General features: G+C 30.6%; 1 protein-coding gene across 2 annotated transcripts in view; it reads left to right on the forward strand.

Annotated features, from left to right (window-relative positions):
- LOC113398771 (lachesin-like) overlaps positions 1-17763 on the forward strand; it is a 68622-nt gene extending 50859 nt beyond the window's left edge. For both annotated transcript variants that reach the window (XM_026637658.2, XM_064216851.1), the window contains 8 exons: positions 3091-3298; positions 11168-11338; positions 12614-12742; positions 13990-14128; positions 15446-15597; positions 16197-16301; positions 17128-17190; positions 17331-17763. In XM_026637658.2, the coding sequence (XP_026493443.1) occupies positions 3091-3298; positions 11168-11338; positions 12614-12742; positions 13990-14128; positions 15446-15597; positions 16197-16301; positions 17128-17190; positions 17331-17551 (1188 nt within the window). In that variant the 3' untranslated portion in view covers positions 17552-17763. The remainder of the gene's footprint in view (positions 1-3090; positions 3299-11167; positions 11339-12613; positions 12743-13989; positions 14129-15445; positions 15598-16196; positions 16302-17127; positions 17191-17330) is intronic.
- Positions 17764-18151: the final 388 nt, after the last annotated feature.

Genomic DNA, 18151 nt, shown 5'->3' on the forward strand with positions numbered 1-18151 from the left:
CAACATCAACATTGGAGCCCATATGACATTTGAGCCAATAGAAAATTCCTAATCTCGCAAATGCGCCAACAATATTGGAATCTTAGATGTTATGTCCTTTGTGCCCGAGTTACACCGGCGAACTCACCCCTCAAACCGGAATACTACAATATTAAGTAATTATGATAGCGATGGAATATCTGGGATAGAATAAAGCCTTCGTGCAATTTATAAATATCTTATTATTATAAGATAGTTTATCACCACAAAAATATAACGCATTCAATGAAACAAGTTGGTTAAGCTTATGTTAAAAGCATATTATGTAAATCGCTACTTTAATAAATACACGGACGTAATAATCCATTGAAGTTACCAAAATAAAGAGAAATAGAAAGAGTAAATAAACGACTCCGAATGTACATAAAAATATCAACCTTGAATAACTAAAGTGAAATACAACGTCAAATTCGAGCATGAAATCAGAACGGAATTATTCAATGGAAAAGCCATTTTGTATATTAAATCTTTCATTTCAATGTTAAAAAGAGATTACAAATATCATTTCGAAGATTGGAATATACGGTTTCAGTTAATACAATTCATAAAGCTAGTTGGATCATGCACTCACTTCGTTTTGTGGTTTTATTTCTAAAGCTCCTTGGAATGCAATTTTCTTCTTGTATGCTGTCAGCGCACTTGACATGGTTTTACCGTTGCATATTAAAAGGGACCATTATGCAAAGTGCTATAGGATAGCGACAATTTAAATCTAGTTGCATATTCTTTTTATGTCATAATAAAGTTTTTGTTAAAATTTTATTTGACGTATACAAGATTGAATTAATGAAATACGGCTTTGTTAAAGGCAAAACTAGCGAAGGTAAGGTTGATTGGACCAAACGATTTTTTTTTTGTTTTTAGAATAATATATAATTCTATGACAATTTATTTGCGCGAGATCGTTTTGAAAAATTTCGTCGCTATAACCACGTTTAACGTCGTTTTCCTGTCATGAATCGGGGCAATATGCCCAACGCACGTGGCGTCCCGCTTAAATGCGTCCTCGTTACCTATAAACTATGGTGTCATTTTGTTATAATTATCTCATTGCAAAAAAGTATAATATTTAGTAACCGTGTTTTAATTTTATGAAAGTAATTAATTTGACGCTATTTTGAAAGTAACCTTCAACTAAGCCAGATACGATCAGTTATCTGTTTGCTAGGATTTTCTGTATTCACGTTTAATAATTCTGTGTTGATTGTGTGTTCATCTTTGAATGGTCAAGAAATTTCATAGCAGAATATTACATTTCTATGTCCTAAAACAAAAAAATACTGGTAAGCTAGCGAAAAATTACTTTTAAAATTTGCCTTAGCCTTCTCATAAAAAAAAAACTTAACAATGTTCATTACCAATATAAAACGAAATTGCATGCTTGAAGCTATTTCGAGCCCATAACAAAAAGAATCGAACAATCGGGTAAAAAAAAAAAAAACGAACCAAAATAAAATTGTCACAGAACCTCCTCTTTTTCGAAGTCAGTTAAAAATATTACGAATCGTCGGATATAATGTTATACAATTGATAACATCTTATGACATTTAAATATTTCGTCAACCTCGCACACATTCAGCTTAAATAATATAACATCGAATTGAATTTGAAGAAATACAAAGGGGCCGTGGTAGAATAAGGAATTTTCCTTTACAAGGGATTCTTTTTCATCATTATAGTAACACGATTTCACTTGATTTCTTACCCCGGGCGTAATAGCAATCGGTTTATATTCGACTTTTTGCAAATTTAGATCTTGTAATCATGATGTTACATCTTGTAAATTTTTGACCGTAATTCTAAAAGATTATGTGTAATGTTTCTTGTAAACGAGTATATACTTTATTATTATTTGGATAAGTACGACTTTATTTTAAATGATTTATTTGCTGGTTAGTTTTTGGTTTAAAGATAAAATAGGCATAGAAGTAGCTTAGGGAAATAGGTACTCAGAAAAAGCATTTTTTATTTGTCATATTTTCATGATTGGAAATATTGTTTATAACGAGATGAATCGATGAAAATCTTGGTGGACCTATGTGCTTATCTCTCTCCAAGACGTGAAATGGGAAAATCTTTATCTTTGAATGTACTGAAACTCCTTTCATTTGGTACTAGAACGACTAAACCAAAGCAACGCATTGATTAATTAACGCATAAATTTGGTGAAACAAACATTATATCATTCGAGAAACTATATATTGTCATAACTCAATTTTTGTTATAATAAAAACTATTCTTCCAACCTATTTATACTATATGGCAAAACAAACGATGGGCGAATAATTACATTCTTCTGAACGGAAATACATAAACAGAGGGTTTACGTTGCATGTTTGAAATTAGTATCGCCTCGCCTATAGCACAAACATGACATACGAGTATATTTATAGCCTATGTTAGTTAATAATGAAGCGCAATTATTTGTAAAGTGGTGTGGTGTTGAACGGATCGATTATAGTATGTTTATGTTTATCGTATATTTGTGTTTAGTTGTTACATTTTATGGTTTAACTTTGGCTAGTTGATATTCACGTTTTTACCAGTAACAAACTTAACCCCATAAGTCATAGATTAAAGATATGTCGGGGGTCATCAGATGTATTGTCACTATTATTTTTCATCGTGTGGGCGTACAGTGGGTAATCGTGAAAATAATACAAGGAACACGTAGTTAATATTTAATTTCACTGCCTAACAGTGTTAACACACAAAGTAATTAAAATAAGAATGATAATACTCAGCACTTCAGGAACGGTAGGACAGTTCCGTGACCTCATTCGCTAATACGTTGCAGTAAGTCATCTGCCTCGACCCGAGCGATGCCTTCACGACTTTGTCGAAAGCACGCTAAAGTTAGCAACGAACCACATCGAAGTCAAGTTCACAACCGTAGGCGCGCTTTTCGTTCCGTTGAGTGTCTGTACGCTTGACCGGATGCGACAGATATATGTATTTTCTCAATTAATAGGCTTTCACAATAAGTAGACTATTTAATGTATATAACGAAAAATGAGAAGTAAATATGACTACAATAATAACTTATTTTAGGTTGCATGGATAAGAGCTGACGACCAGACAATACTCACATTACACACGCGACTCGTGACGCACAGTTCTCGCTATGCTGTCACCAACGATTCTCCAGACTCCTGGCAGCTGCACATCCGACCACTGAAGGTTGAAGATCGAGGTTGTTACATGTGCCAGATCAACACAAGCACCATGAAGAAACAGATAGGATGTGTTGATGTTCTAGGTAAGATTTTTTTTAATGCTCAGTAATTGAATCTAGTGATACTAGAATGTATATAAGTGCAGCCACTTATATAAGTGTTTATATTTAAAGTTTTGGTTAGAGAGCTTCAAAATAAAGGTTCAATTCGATTGCTCTAGAACTGGTCATTTTTTTTATAATCAAATATAATTCAACACATTTTTATATAATATATCTGAATTCAGCATTAAAAGTGATCAGTGATTCTAGTATATGTGTCTGGATTTGCATGTTCTAGCAACTAAGCAATCTCAGCTTAGTGCACGTGAATATTAACAGAGCATTTTTGGGCTTAAAGACTTTTAAGTCTTTATGTGTTACAAATTTATCTTATGCTTAGCGATGAAAAAATATCGTATACAAAATTGGATCTATGCATGAAAATCTACCGGTAACACACATTGATACAATAAGCTCTAAACTTCACGAAGAGAGGAGTACCTAGTATATAAGGTTACTACTGTAATTAGCAATTATTAAGCAAGCAGACCAGGCTACAATTACTTTAACAATACACACAGCGATGGTACTGCACTATTCAATAGTGTTATGTAACTAACAATCAGTTATCTCATGCTTCAGCTATCATCTAATTGTGCTTTGGTATAGTGTTGTGTTCAGGCACATAGAGCAAATTATGCAATTGAATGCAAAAATAAATCATACTCTCGGTATTCCACATGAGAGGCAAAACCGTTATTATTACTTGAATTTAAATAATTTTAGTTTTTAAAAAATGCTTAAAATAACTTTAAATAGGCAATAGCTTAAAAAGATTCTCATACCGAAAGCCATAAGCAAAGTCCTTCATACAACAGCGTATACGCTTTTCAAGTGCTTATCTGGCATAGAGCTGCCACTCTAATCGTAGTCATTGGTACAATAGCCTCATAAAAGGCAAGTGTCATCGCATCGATTGCCAGTATTATTGGAATACACTCAGTTGACGGTTGATCATAGTTTCCGTTTGTCACTACGATGATGTGGCAAAAAATTAAAAACTCGACTGGAAAATTATTGAAGAGTACACATGAGTTTAATCACTTTTGTTTATCTTTGTTTTTTTGTACTGGATATCAGGCAAGGGAAGAATATGGTAGAGGCAACAAAATAAAAAAGGTTAATAACGTCTTCTGATTACTACGTATGTATTTATATGTTATATCATTAAAAATTGGGCTGACGATGTCGACCTGACCAATTTCAGGCACGGCCGCCAATTCTAAGAGAACCTAAACAACTGTGCAGTACATATTATAGTGCACAAGTGTGGGCAAAAACACAGGTGCGTTCTCTATTCCCTCACTCTCGTAATCTGATGAGTGAATCCGACTCGACCGGAAAGAGTTCAGGCGTAGCACCAACGGCTTTACTCAATTTCCAAGGCACGGGAGTGTACAAACTTCAGGATAATTTTTCGATAGAAAAACCTAATAACTTTTAATCGGCCTGACCTGTTTGAATCCAGGGCCTTGGAATCTGCGGCCCTATGTATAGCCACTAGACTAAAAAAATAAAAAGGGCTATTCATTACACACAATCTTAACACTCAACTAACTCAGTATGTCATATAATAATAAGTTTATTAATTTCTTTCTTACATTCTAATGTACAAGGTTGAGAACCAGTAAGTTATAAAAACCTGTTTTTTAGAAGCAGAATTAAAGGATACATGCATACTATTTTGTAATGTTGTATTCAGATGTGAACGGTAAATGAGGCAGTGTAACTACGAGCACAGGGGACATGTTATCATAATTAGCATCAATAGCACAATCACTACGTAAGGGATGGTTGATATTACTTACATTGCTAATGACCACTTAACACCAAGAGACCGACCTGTTATCTATATACCTCTTTTAAATTAATTAAAAGATAAAAACAGTGTATCACTGAGATACGCTATACTGATCGCAGTTCGTATGTCAGAGTAGCACTGCAGCTCTTACAACACGCACGATATAATTTCAAATATCACTAAATATTTCCAGTCACGAGACTTCTAGCTCGTTTTCCAGGCGCCGCATCTGAGTTATAAATCAAATACGATATTAATAATGTAGATATCGACAATTTCAGAGCTAGATATTGTGCATATCATTCACATGAAATTGACACAAATCCTCAGTTATTGTATGCTACGAGAATATATTTATTTATAGCTTAAAATAATTATTCCAAATTCGAATCTCTGATAAGATTTCAAGAAAAATCTCAACTTGAGACATAATTTCAATTAAAAAAACGATTAACGATCAACGGTATTTGAATTAATTCATTCATTTTTCTGATTGGGCTTTATACAGAATACTCATAATAATGAGTTATTCTACCATCAAACTAACAGATACAAAATACCTTGTATTATATAATCCGATTTGAAGGTTAGTTCGCCAGTGTAATTACAGGCACGAGGGACATGACAACAATAAGGTTAGTGGCACATGAAAATATAAATTAATTTTGACTGTTATTTAACTAATTGTAATCTTAAAATCAAGCAATAAATTAAGGCTAAAATACAAAATTAGTGAAAATACAAAGTTAGATAACATAAGTGAGTATGTTTTCATAACTTTATAGGTAGGATAAAAAATTTTATATGCAATAAATACATTTCATAAAACAGAGTAAATACTGATTTTTTATTTGGTTCTTCTCGGTAGAATTTTCCGAACCGGTTCAGTTTTACGTTCGATATAATCCTGTAACATAACGATTCAAAGGTGCTTAAATAAAGTATAATTTAAAATTTGAGTTAATTTTTCGTAATGATCCAATGTCCAAGAATACAAAAATCCAAGAGCCGAGATGGCCCAGTGGTTAGAACGCGTGCATCTTAACCGATGATTTCGGGTTCAAGCCCAGGCAAGCACCACTTAATTTGTGTTTATAATTCATCTCGTGCTCGGCGATGAAGGAAAACCTGCATGTGTCTAATTTCAACGAAATTCTGCCACATGTGTATTCCACCGACTTGCATTGAAGCAGCGTGGTGGAATATGCTCTAAACTTTCCCTCAAAGGGAGAGGAGGCCTTAGCCCAGCCATGGAAAATTTACAGGCTGTTAATGTGTAATGTGAACCAATGTCTCTGAACCATAGCATCTTACCATCAGATGGCTGAAACTCCCTAATAATTTCAAATAAAAAAATAACGAGTTCCCGAACCTGAAGAGGTTTCGTGTTCAGTTTTAAATTCTTCGAGGAATTAAAAATCTTATTTATTCTTATATTGTTACCATGTTATCCAAATTCACGAAACAAGATAATTGATTCTGTAATGGCGTATCCATAATTAACTCGATATTGTTCAATATTAAGTACAATACCGGAATCGAATATTCCATTGAATATTATTCATTGTACTGATGAACAATGAAATGTATCCATTAATCGTTGTAGAGGAGCTTGTCACTATGCAATGATTAAATCACAAAATCGCACAATAGTGTATCGATGGACTTTATAAATAGGAATAGTGTCTGTTTTCACGTAGAATTTGCCGTTTTGATTAAAACGATAAAGTGCTGTGCAGTTTACTGAGTGAAATTGTATAGTGTGGTAGTCCGAGTATTTTTAATGTAGCATGTATATCCATGTTATTTCATTTCCCATACAATATTTACGATTCATTTTGCGTTTTTATGTGTAGTTCTAAATCACACTGCCTAGCCTATACTCTCAATTTATAAACTAAAGAAAAGTTAATTTTTGTGATTTTTTTAAAACACAAAAAATACGTCAAACGCATCAGCGTTTGACGTATTTTTTGTAATGTAATAAGTAAATATAAATGTTTTTAGTAATGAGGTGCATTGTACTGATGTACAATGCACCTCATTGGCTGAACTAATTGTTGTCTTGAGTTTGTATTGGCCGACTTAACTGTTGGGTTTCATTAATAAAACAACTACATTCCTATAAAATTATGGTTACCATTTAAAATTAATTAAGTTTTGATATATCATATCTGCATTCTAGATATTTTTATAAAGTACACTTAGTTTAGAAATTAAAGTTGTCTTTATACTGTCATGGAATGTAATAAAAACTTTTATTTAAAAAAAGTATGTTTCCCGCTATAAATGCGGTTATTCGCTCTTCCATCCGAAACCGAGTGTTGTAAAATAAACTGCACGACCGCAGATAGTTTGGTCAACATTTTTTCCATTTCCCATGATTTTATAATATATCCATATTTATCAACTTATAAAATTAAATATTTTTCATTCAATTGACATCAAATATCAATCGTAAACGTCAAAATATGAATAATATTAAAAAAAAAAATTGAATGTAGTTTATACTTACTATAATTTTTTCTATATTGACATATATTGCTATTTTTTCTTTCTAATTACATATTTGAAACTTCTTGTAATCATTGACATAATCTTACTTCAAATACTAACCGACTCGTTAGTACTTACTTAAAAACTGATCACTTTTTTTTAAATTCAATTAAGCAATTAACCAGGAAGTAGCGCGATGCTGAAACCAAAGGTTCTAGTTAAACAGCATTAGTTTTCTCTGATATTTATATTATAGTAGTCTTTTAGCTCTTGTATGCTTAGTTTTTAAGCGTTTCATGTGAGTTTGGTCTAATAACAATAAATTGTTATTATCGTTTGAAAGCTTTTTCTAAATTGTTTTATTATGAGACGCTGTAATAATAGCTTCCTCTTCTAGCTGTCGACTTCAATGGGTGCTAGTCTAATTGACAATTTCTGTAAAATAGATTTGGAAAATGTTTCCGAAGGCACATGAATTGATGAAAATTATTTCAAAGAACAGCGTAGCGAACTGTAGTAATTGAGAATTGTTGCTTATCGTTGGAAATCTTTTACAATACTTAAATATAATTTTTCTCATTGTTTCTTAAAAATAAATTTCTTTAAAAGCTTTAACCGATTTTAACTTTGTAATAAATTATTGGATATTGTTTGGAATCTGGAATTGAACAGGTGCTGTTAAGAAATTTAACTTTATTTAATGTAAACATTGTGATTGTCATAGAAAGGTTATTCATTTTGTGATTTTACAACGAATAAACTTATTACAATCACGTTAGTTAGTGTAGGGTTAAGAAATTTTTAATAAATCACATCGAAATGTTATGTGTATTTAATATCATCTTTAGATCTTAATACCGATAGACGTTTTCAGAATAACGATATTTTTCAAATGTTTTAAATTTGTTTAACTTTGGTTTAATTTTTTACTTAGCTTTGTAAGTTGTACGTATGATCATTGTTATAAACAATAAAACCTAACTATTTTTTTGTTTAACCGATTGTATGATATAAAATGGCTGTGTAATACAATAAAATTATATCCTTGAAATATAAATCGCTAACAACGTTACTAATGTTAGGTATGAATACCTTTGTAAACATATGTAATGATAATTTGTGGTATTCGATTTTTTATTGCATTGAAGTTTAAAACAATAGCCATTGAACGGTAAACGGTATTTCAGCCGTCATAGAATCGTTTTTCTCGCCAACGGAAATAAATTCTGGCCGGATAATTTACTTTTTATTCCCTTTTTTGGACCGAAATGAACGCATAAATCTAAGGATAAGGATCTCTGTATAAATATTTATGTTCTTCTTAAAATTAAATAATGACAATGGAAATGAAAAGGCCGTTTTCGTCACGATTTTGCTTTTTATTTGACGTCGCTTGGTATAATATTTTATATCAAAAAATATTGTTCGAGATTTTTATTCGGAGTTTATGATAAATAAGCCCAGGTTTATTACAAGACCTCGTCATAAGTATTTTATATGAAAATTAAGCAAAATTACACAATTACCTTCAAAATAAACAATATTTTAAAACTCCTAATATCATTTTACAGTAAAATTATTATTATAATAGTAAAAAACATGTCTCTAGATTGTCAACACAAATAAATGACAAATCGTGCTAAATATCTTTTAAATAAATTGTTACGAGGCTCATATTATAAAAGTTGAATATGAGGATAGTTTGAAAAATGACCCCGACTGTGCTTATGCGGAGTATAAGCCTAAACCAACCAACTTTTATTAAAATCCGTTGATGGTTTTCATATTTACGCTCTATATATACATTTATTTTGGTCGACGAAAATAAATCAACGTTTGACTTTTCAGTATATAACAAAATTTAACAAAGCACTGACTTCCGTACGACAGTTACAGCCTAGAACAGGAGTCAGGGATTTCACTTATTGTTGTTGTGAGCAGTGTATCTTGTAAATATATATAAAAAAAAATCTACCGCAAAATCTTTATACAAATGAAAACAAAAAAAGAGTTTATTATGTTTATTTTTTTTTATTTCAGCAAGTGCACTCTAGGCAAATTTACTTTTTATAAATGTAGTAGAGACTTTATTAAAAATGTGAAAAATATCGATATTCTGAAAACGTCTATCGTTATTAAGATCTAAGGATGATATAATTTCATATAACATATTGTTTTCGATGTGACTTATTATAAATATCTGAACACTACACTAACTTACGTGATTGTAATTAGTTTGTTCGTTGTAAAATAATAACAAAATGAATAATCACATTATGACAATAATAATGTTTATTTTGAATGAAGTTAAATTTCATTCCTCTTCTTCTTTCCACCCGATTAATCAAGGTTTTTTTAGAAAACGAAACTTGATTATATTATTATAGGTGTTTAAAAAAGTAAATAAAGGCAGTTTTAAATATGTCAATTATTTAAATTGTTGATTATAAATGCGATGTCATTATTCCTAACTATTTTGTTACATGCACAAGAAACTAGCATATATCAAAATTATTATAATATCAAGTTATATACGCGGGAAATATAACTTAAAATTAATTTTATAGGTCAACCATTCCTTAACCAAACATTCTAAAAAGCTCTAACTTTGTATGGATATATCTTATGTTATTAAGATATTTACTTAAAACGTCATAAATTGAAAGTTTAATTAATGTGTCAATGGTAAAAGCATTAAAGGTATGCCCGTTTGAGATTTGCGAACTTACAACTTCCAAAAATATTTTAACAAATTATCATTTAATGTACAACAGTCAGTTGTGGTGGTAAAAATGCTGATCTCTTTTCAATTATAATAATTTAATATAGGATTATTCCATTTATTAAATGGAACATCAAACAAAGACTGTACAAGAAATTACAACTTCATTTGTTTATCTATTATAAACACCTCCACTATTGTCTATACAAATTCCTTTCAAGTTCTTGGAGTTGAAATTAGATTATAAAGAGAATAGGTTTACCTTTTTCTCCGTCCTAGGATTTAATTCCTGTGAACCGTACTCGACACTTTTATTACTAAGTTATAACTTCCAGCAAGTGAGGCAGGTGGGTGTTAGCTAACTATTAAAATATATATTCCGATTTCGAGATGAATTTGTAGGGGATGGGTATTTTAAATTGACGATCGCTTTTAGCGAGGTACGTTGTAAAATTTATAACATTGTAATGCTCGCGAATTCGTGTAAATGATGTATGTACAGAGTTAGACATTTACAATTATAAATATATTTTATTTTTATTTTTTTGTTACGAAAGAAGCACACGCCGATTAAAATAAGTTTTGCTTTCATAACATCGTGACCTTTGTTGTGACTATATTCTTACAAAATATTGAATTTTATTTCTTTTTCATTTAAGGCGTAAGGATACAAGGAATTTTTGTTACTTCAGTAAATCATTGCAACACAATATTAAAAGCATATTTCCATTTTGTATCTATATACAATTGAATATGTTTGTAAAATTATAATATCAATACATATTCTCAAATTACGTATTTATATTTATACCTATTTTATTTTGTCACATAGTTCCACCAAACATAGTAGATGAAGGTACCAGCGGGGACGTAGTTGGTCGAGAGGGCACAGATGTCAGTATCTCGTGTAAAGCTGACGGGAGGCCCTTACCGCGAATACTGTGGAGGCGAGAAGACGGCGCTAACATACAGCTGAGGAATGAAGTGGGAGAGCTTTATAAAGGTATCCTAAATTCACGTTCATTATTTTATCCTTGTCACTTAGTACTCGGTGATACTATACCTTTCAAGTAGATAATTACGTTCTACATAATATATACTATATAACCTAGATAATTTATTACGAGGTTAACTTATTAGGTCCCATTATCGTCAGCTGTTGGCTTTGCCTTTTACATTATTAAAACATGGAGATACTATCTTTTCATTCTAAAAAATAAAGATATAAGCGCATACAAAACAATTTTGAATTCGTTTCGGCAATCAATCTGAACTGACAACAATAAATTAAGAATTACTATTTTTAGCATTATCAACATTCTTTACCACAATAAACAATGATAGATTATTTGATCAAGTGATGGCGCAGTGGAAATAACACAGAAAACTTAACATATGATCAAAGGTCCTAACAACCATTGCTAACTTCCATACGCTTAATCCTGCGTTCAGTGTAGGTAGGCCAATGACACATATGTTAAAATTCATATATATGTAATCAAACAAAATGTATTCGAGCAACATCGTTAGTTGCAAGCCTTCGCCTAAGGAAGCAACATTGATACAGCTTTACATACTACAAATTATTAAGAGGACTGATTGATGATTACGATTCAGAAAAAGACAACATTTTAAGCATAAACTTTATAGATAAAAATAATTTACTTCCAATGGTAAAATATACTGCAAAAAACAACGTAAACATTGTGAGGGAATAAAGTTCGATATAAAATGAGATTCTTTCCATACCAGCATACGGAAAAATAAAATTAGGGGTGATTTTTATAAATGACTGTGACAGGTCCGTTTCACGGATAAGTATTATATAAAATTTTCCTTTGTAAAAACGGTTTATACTTTAATTTCTCTGTCAAGAGCGCCTTTTATTTCCTCTTTTCCAAGTATCGTATATTGTTAAGAGAAAATGATTCCCTGTTTTCGCTTATTTATCCCTGGAAGATTAAACAAAAGCAATTAATTGTTAATATATTTTCATTCTTGAGGATGAAAGGTATTTAACATTTATTATTAACTCAGGTTAAGAATTTTCCCTTGTGTTTTTTTACACATTTATTCCAAATAAACTATACATTATAAAGTCAGTATACATTTCAGAAAATATAATAATTTTATTTTAATTTCATTTTATTTGTTGGTTATTAGGGGTGACCAAAATTGAATGAAATTAATTATGTTTACTATGATATAAAAACCAGATACGCCTTTACTTTTAATGCTTAGAAGTTACGGAATATAACATAATACTTCATTTATGCAGTGGATATCTACACGGGGTCTTCACTAAATCTCACGAAAGTGGAACGACGACAAATGGGTGCTTACCTGTGTATAGCATCCAATGACGTGCCGCCATCCGTCAGCAAGCGGATAATGCTGAGTGTAAACTGTGAGTACTATTGCGACACAGCTGACTTTATATTTTTGAATGTAAATATATAATATATATATATATATATATATAATGTAAATATTTTTATTATGTTTTATGTTAAATATTTTCCATGTGAAAATACATAGAATGAGTGAATCTACAATCATTCCACTGTCATACTGGTAAGTGTTTGTAAACGCACAAAGGGCTGGGTGGTAAATAAAATCCCACTTGTGGAAGTAGACTGACATTTTAAATAAATATATATATATACATCTCATGGAATTATAAAATAAATGTATCTAAAATAAACAACAAAGTAAAGAGTTTGCTTGAAAAGATTTTCATTTAGTTTTTGCAGTAAACCAAATTTAAACTTTTTTTCTAATGCATTCGGAAAAAATAGGCAGTGACAGAAGGATAGACAGCCTGTCTGTCAGAGAATAATTGATTTAGTTTAAATGTTGTTTTATTTGTTACAAATGTTTCAAAGACATTTCTTATTGAGAACAATTATTTTCGACTTAAAATTACTAAATCTAACGTAGTATAAAATAAAATAAAACCGTACAAAACTAATCCAAGTTATACTCAAAAATATATTCTTAAATAAGTTTCTAAGTTAGCGAAGGAAATTTCATTCCAATATGAGAATTTTATATGTCTGGATCGTATCAAAAACGCAATAAAAGTATTTCAAACTTATTCCTTTTGGATAAACTGGATTGATGCAACTCAATAAAACTGTATTTTTTGTCATTGAGCTTCGAAATTTTTAAATAAAAGCTAGTGACTTTTACTTTGCAGCAGAATTTACCGTTTTGATTTGGAATACTAACGAAAAGCTTTTTTTTCCCTTAAATAATGAAATTCAATCTCTACAAAGGTATTTTTGGTATACTCTTCTATTGTTATGATATACGTTATTTTTTTATATTCCCGCGTGTTTTTTATTTCTACGAAGCATCATAAACAAAAAAAACCTTTAAACACTCTCTCAATATTTAATGTATTACGTCAATCTACGCTAACAAAAACTCTGTGTATTTTAATAAAATATCGGGTGTTTCCAATTTTATCATCAGAATCTAAATATTGTTTTCGAAAACTATTTAACAATTACTTTTCAGTTCGACATTTGGCTTGTAATCAAAACGTTGTCCCAAATTAAACTGAAATTTAATTTTTCAATATATTAAAAATTTAAAGGGTAATATAAAACAATAAGAATATTGGTTATTAACTGAATATTTTTGTTTCAGTTGGACCTTCTATAATGATATCGTCAAAAATGATAGGAGTTCCCACTGGTTCGCAAGCCGAGCTCCAGTGTCTTGTGGAAGCTTACCCCCCGGCCATCAACTATTGGTTAAAAAGTGGAGAAGAAATGATACTCTCTGGGTATGTGAGTGGAATAAAGGTCCTCTTTCAAAATAATTAGATAATTGAAAAAAATCTTGGTATAATTCACAAATTCGAGATAACAGAGAGAATATAATTTAGAAAAATTATCTAGTCATCGGTTCATATCTGAAATATACATAATCAAAGTCTGAAGCATTATATACTTTAATTCCAAATACATCGAAATAAATATCGTCTTATCTATATATCTATTGTATAGTAAGAACTCTGTTTCAAAATTATGTTAAAAAATAAGTTATGTATTTATAACATTGGTTCGGTAGTTTATGTCTGTATGTGGTGCACCTAGAAAAATATGAATTGGCTGTGTAATCTTTGTCCTCAGTAAACTACAGAGTCCTTACTGCAACCTATACACCAATGCGCAATAAAGTATATAGTAAATAAAGATTAATATTATTAAGTTATAATGCCATATCACGTTTTGCATGAACAAAATGTCAATAGGTTACTTCTTAGGGAATAAATTAGTTCAAAAATTAATCATTTCGTGTATATTATATCGAATGAAAAAGCCATTAACATGTTTTTAGTACATTTCAATTAAACAATATCCACGTGAAATAAAATATAGAGATATATTGACACGGCATGAGAAATATCCCAAATGCGAAACGACGGTGAAAAATGGCGCACGCTGTTCATCTACTACGCTTTTATTAAAAACTGACAAAGCTACCTTGTTTTAAGTTTTTTTTTTAATCATTACATACAATATAAAACAATGCGCTTCAATATAAATCTTTCTGGTTCAGTTGATTTTCAAAAGTTTGGGATTTTGATATCGTTTTTTCAACGTAACGATTTAAGGAGATGATTGTTTAAATTTGCCCGAAAGGTCGTAACGATACTACATTTTCTACAAGCTAACCTCAAAAATGTACATGTGTGTGTTAAAACCAACTTTTACTTACAATAACCTCATCAGTCAAATCTTAATAAGAGATGAGATGATGTGATGATAGTGAATATATATATAATACGTTTTAAATGCATATCGTTTGTCAAAAAAAAAATACAATACAAAGTTTCAGTCTTTGATGTTTTTTCGAGATAAAAACTAACCTCTAACTAACTCTCTGTGCTAAATTTCATTCAGATCCTTTCACTACAAACACCCATTATTCAAAAATTCACATTTATTATATTATCAATAAATATATGTATATGATTATTTATTTTTATTTTTTATTAGATGTTAAAAGTCCATTAAATGTTTGTATTTAATTCTGTATCAAGAGATAAAAAAAAACAAATCTTTGTTTTTTAATTATTAGAAATTAATTGTTTCAGGGGTAAGCATGAAATTAACGAAATCCGTGTCTCCTCGTACCAGACGAGGACGATCTTAACCATCACAGAGTTTAGAACTGAAGATACAGGAACGTATACGTGTGTTTCAACAAATACTATAGGAAAGGCTGAAGGAACATTAAGATTATATGGTAAGAGATAGACAGTTATGTAAAGACATAACTATAATTATTATCTACGTATATTAGAGACTAGATAATCTAGTAAAGAAAAGGAAAAAAAATATACCTTCACTTTAGGACGCCAATAATATGATTGTTTATACCCATAGGAACTATAATGTTATTCCTTGTACCTGTAATTACACAGCCTCACTCATCCGTCTGGGTAGGTACCACGCACTCATCAGATATTCTACCGCTAAACAACAGTACTCAGTATTGTGTTCCGGTTTGAATGATGAGTGAACCAGTGTAACTACAGGCACAAGGGACATAACATCTTAGTTGCCAAGGTTAGTGGCGCATTGGCGAAGTAAGGAATGGTTAATATTTCTTACAACGACATCGTCTATGGGCGGTGGTGACCACTTACCATCAGGTGACCCATATGCTCGTCCGCCAACCTATGCCATAAAAAAATTAAAAAATATAATAAGATTTTTAAATGTTTTTACAATAACTTTAATGAAGTTATTAGTCTGGCACAAACTTAATCAATTAAAATTATATAGTAAAAAAACATCCGATGTGAAAAAATTAAGAAATTTATATTTTAAAAATAATCACAGAAATTAAGATAACAACAACAACCACAACGACGACGACGACAACCACGACAACCACAACAACAACCACGCCGGCGCCAACAACAACAGAGATGACGACACCGCCACGTAAGTTTTTATATAGAAACTAATACACTTTTTGAAAAATATTATATTTTAGACCTACATAAATAATTTCGATGAAAATTACTGTAATGTCTAGTAATAAAAAACTTCGAGAAACAACAAAGCTCTTTTGGAAAGTGTGCTTACGACTGATTAAGCAAATAGCTTAGCATTAGCTCCATTAACAACCCTATACATTTATATAGAAGCAAGAATTAAACAAATAAATAATCTATATTCACCCCTTATAATTTTATTAAGCAAATATGCAAATTAGTACTTTCTGATATAGCAGACATCATCGCAACAGGCGCCCAGGGGCGTTGCTGATATTAATACTTATTTGTTCAGCTGCTTACGATTTATGACTATTATATTTCTTCACGTGTGTAAACACTTGTCTCGTTTATTTTAACAAGAAATTTGTGTGTGCAAACATATTGCAACAGTTTTAAAATAATTTAAGAAATTGCTAATGTTTTTTTTTTTTTTAATTTTCGTTATTTGCTCACTTTAGTTATTAAACGTATATAATATTAGACCCACAGCCTATTACAATCACAAGAGAAGTAAACAATCGACATTGATTAGATTAACGCAATGTAATTGGTAAATTCTGTTTCATTATTGTTTCACGAGAATAAGATGTTTTGAATGTTAGCAAAACTTTTATCAAAACCTTGGAATAAAAATCGAATATGTTAATCGCGAACTGTTTCTTTTGCGTTATATTTTCGTTTCTTCGATTGTATTCCAATCTATGAATTATAGTTATGTAAATGCTAACTAACTTGTCTTCAACTAAACAATAATCCTTTATTTCATACAGATTTCGTGGTGGCGTTACAACCGGCTGAGCAAAAATTTTATACGCCAGATGTTACGACATACGGTAAAATATGAATTTATTGTTCAATATTGGAAGAGATTAATTTTAAAATATAACCATTAAGGATTTTGTAATTAAATATGTATATTTGTAATTTTTAATCAAAATGCTTAGTTATATTGACCAATTAATTTAATTATTAGATACAATGCAGAATGTGATTGAGCAGTCCGTCCTCGACAACAACTGGCAACCGACTGCAGAATCAACAGCGTTTAGCTCCCATCAAGCTTTGCCACTCCACGCTCTCGCGGCGATCTCAGGGCTGCCGCAGCTACTATTTTACATTATATTTAATTTAAAAATAAATTTTACAAACGCAATTCAACTTAAATATCAACAAATAATACGCGGTGCAAGATGATAAGTTTAGTGATTAAGTCATATGTGTCAATTTAATGTTATACAAATGTAATGTTATTTTGTAAATTATTGATATCTAATATAAATTGCTCATAATGATATGCGGATGCTAATGGTGAAAATTGTGATTAGTTACAGCTAGTCAACCTTTTTCATAAGTGCGTTGAATTTATTAGTCATTTATTTAAGCCAATATCGACATGCTAATATAATGAGTGTCAACACAACCAGGATAAACTGAAGTACCCTTTGTATTATCAACGTAATAACTGTTAAAAGCATATGGAATCGTATTACTTCTTTTACTAATTATAATATCATTAAACACAACAGTGCAGATCCAGTTGTGACCAGTATACTGATAGTGTAATGCAAATCTACATGCGAGACTATATTATAACCATTAGGTAATGCACATGTTTAATTGGCATTCCTGATATTCTCAAAATAAAGATAGAAAAACCAGCGAATTAGAAAAATAAAAACCAACGAATACGTAAGTACAGCAGCGAATAAATACGAATATTTTTCAAAACAAAATGTGTTTGAGTATTTTTTTAATAAGTACAATGGATTTTTTAAATAATATTTACTACAATTT

Source organism: Vanessa tameamea, chromosome 14, assembly GCF_037043105.1.
Source record: "Vanessa tameamea isolate UH-Manoa-2023 chromosome 14, ilVanTame1 primary haplotype, whole genome shotgun sequence".
NCBI lineage: Eukaryota > Metazoa > Arthropoda > Insecta > Lepidoptera > Nymphalidae > Vanessa > Vanessa tameamea.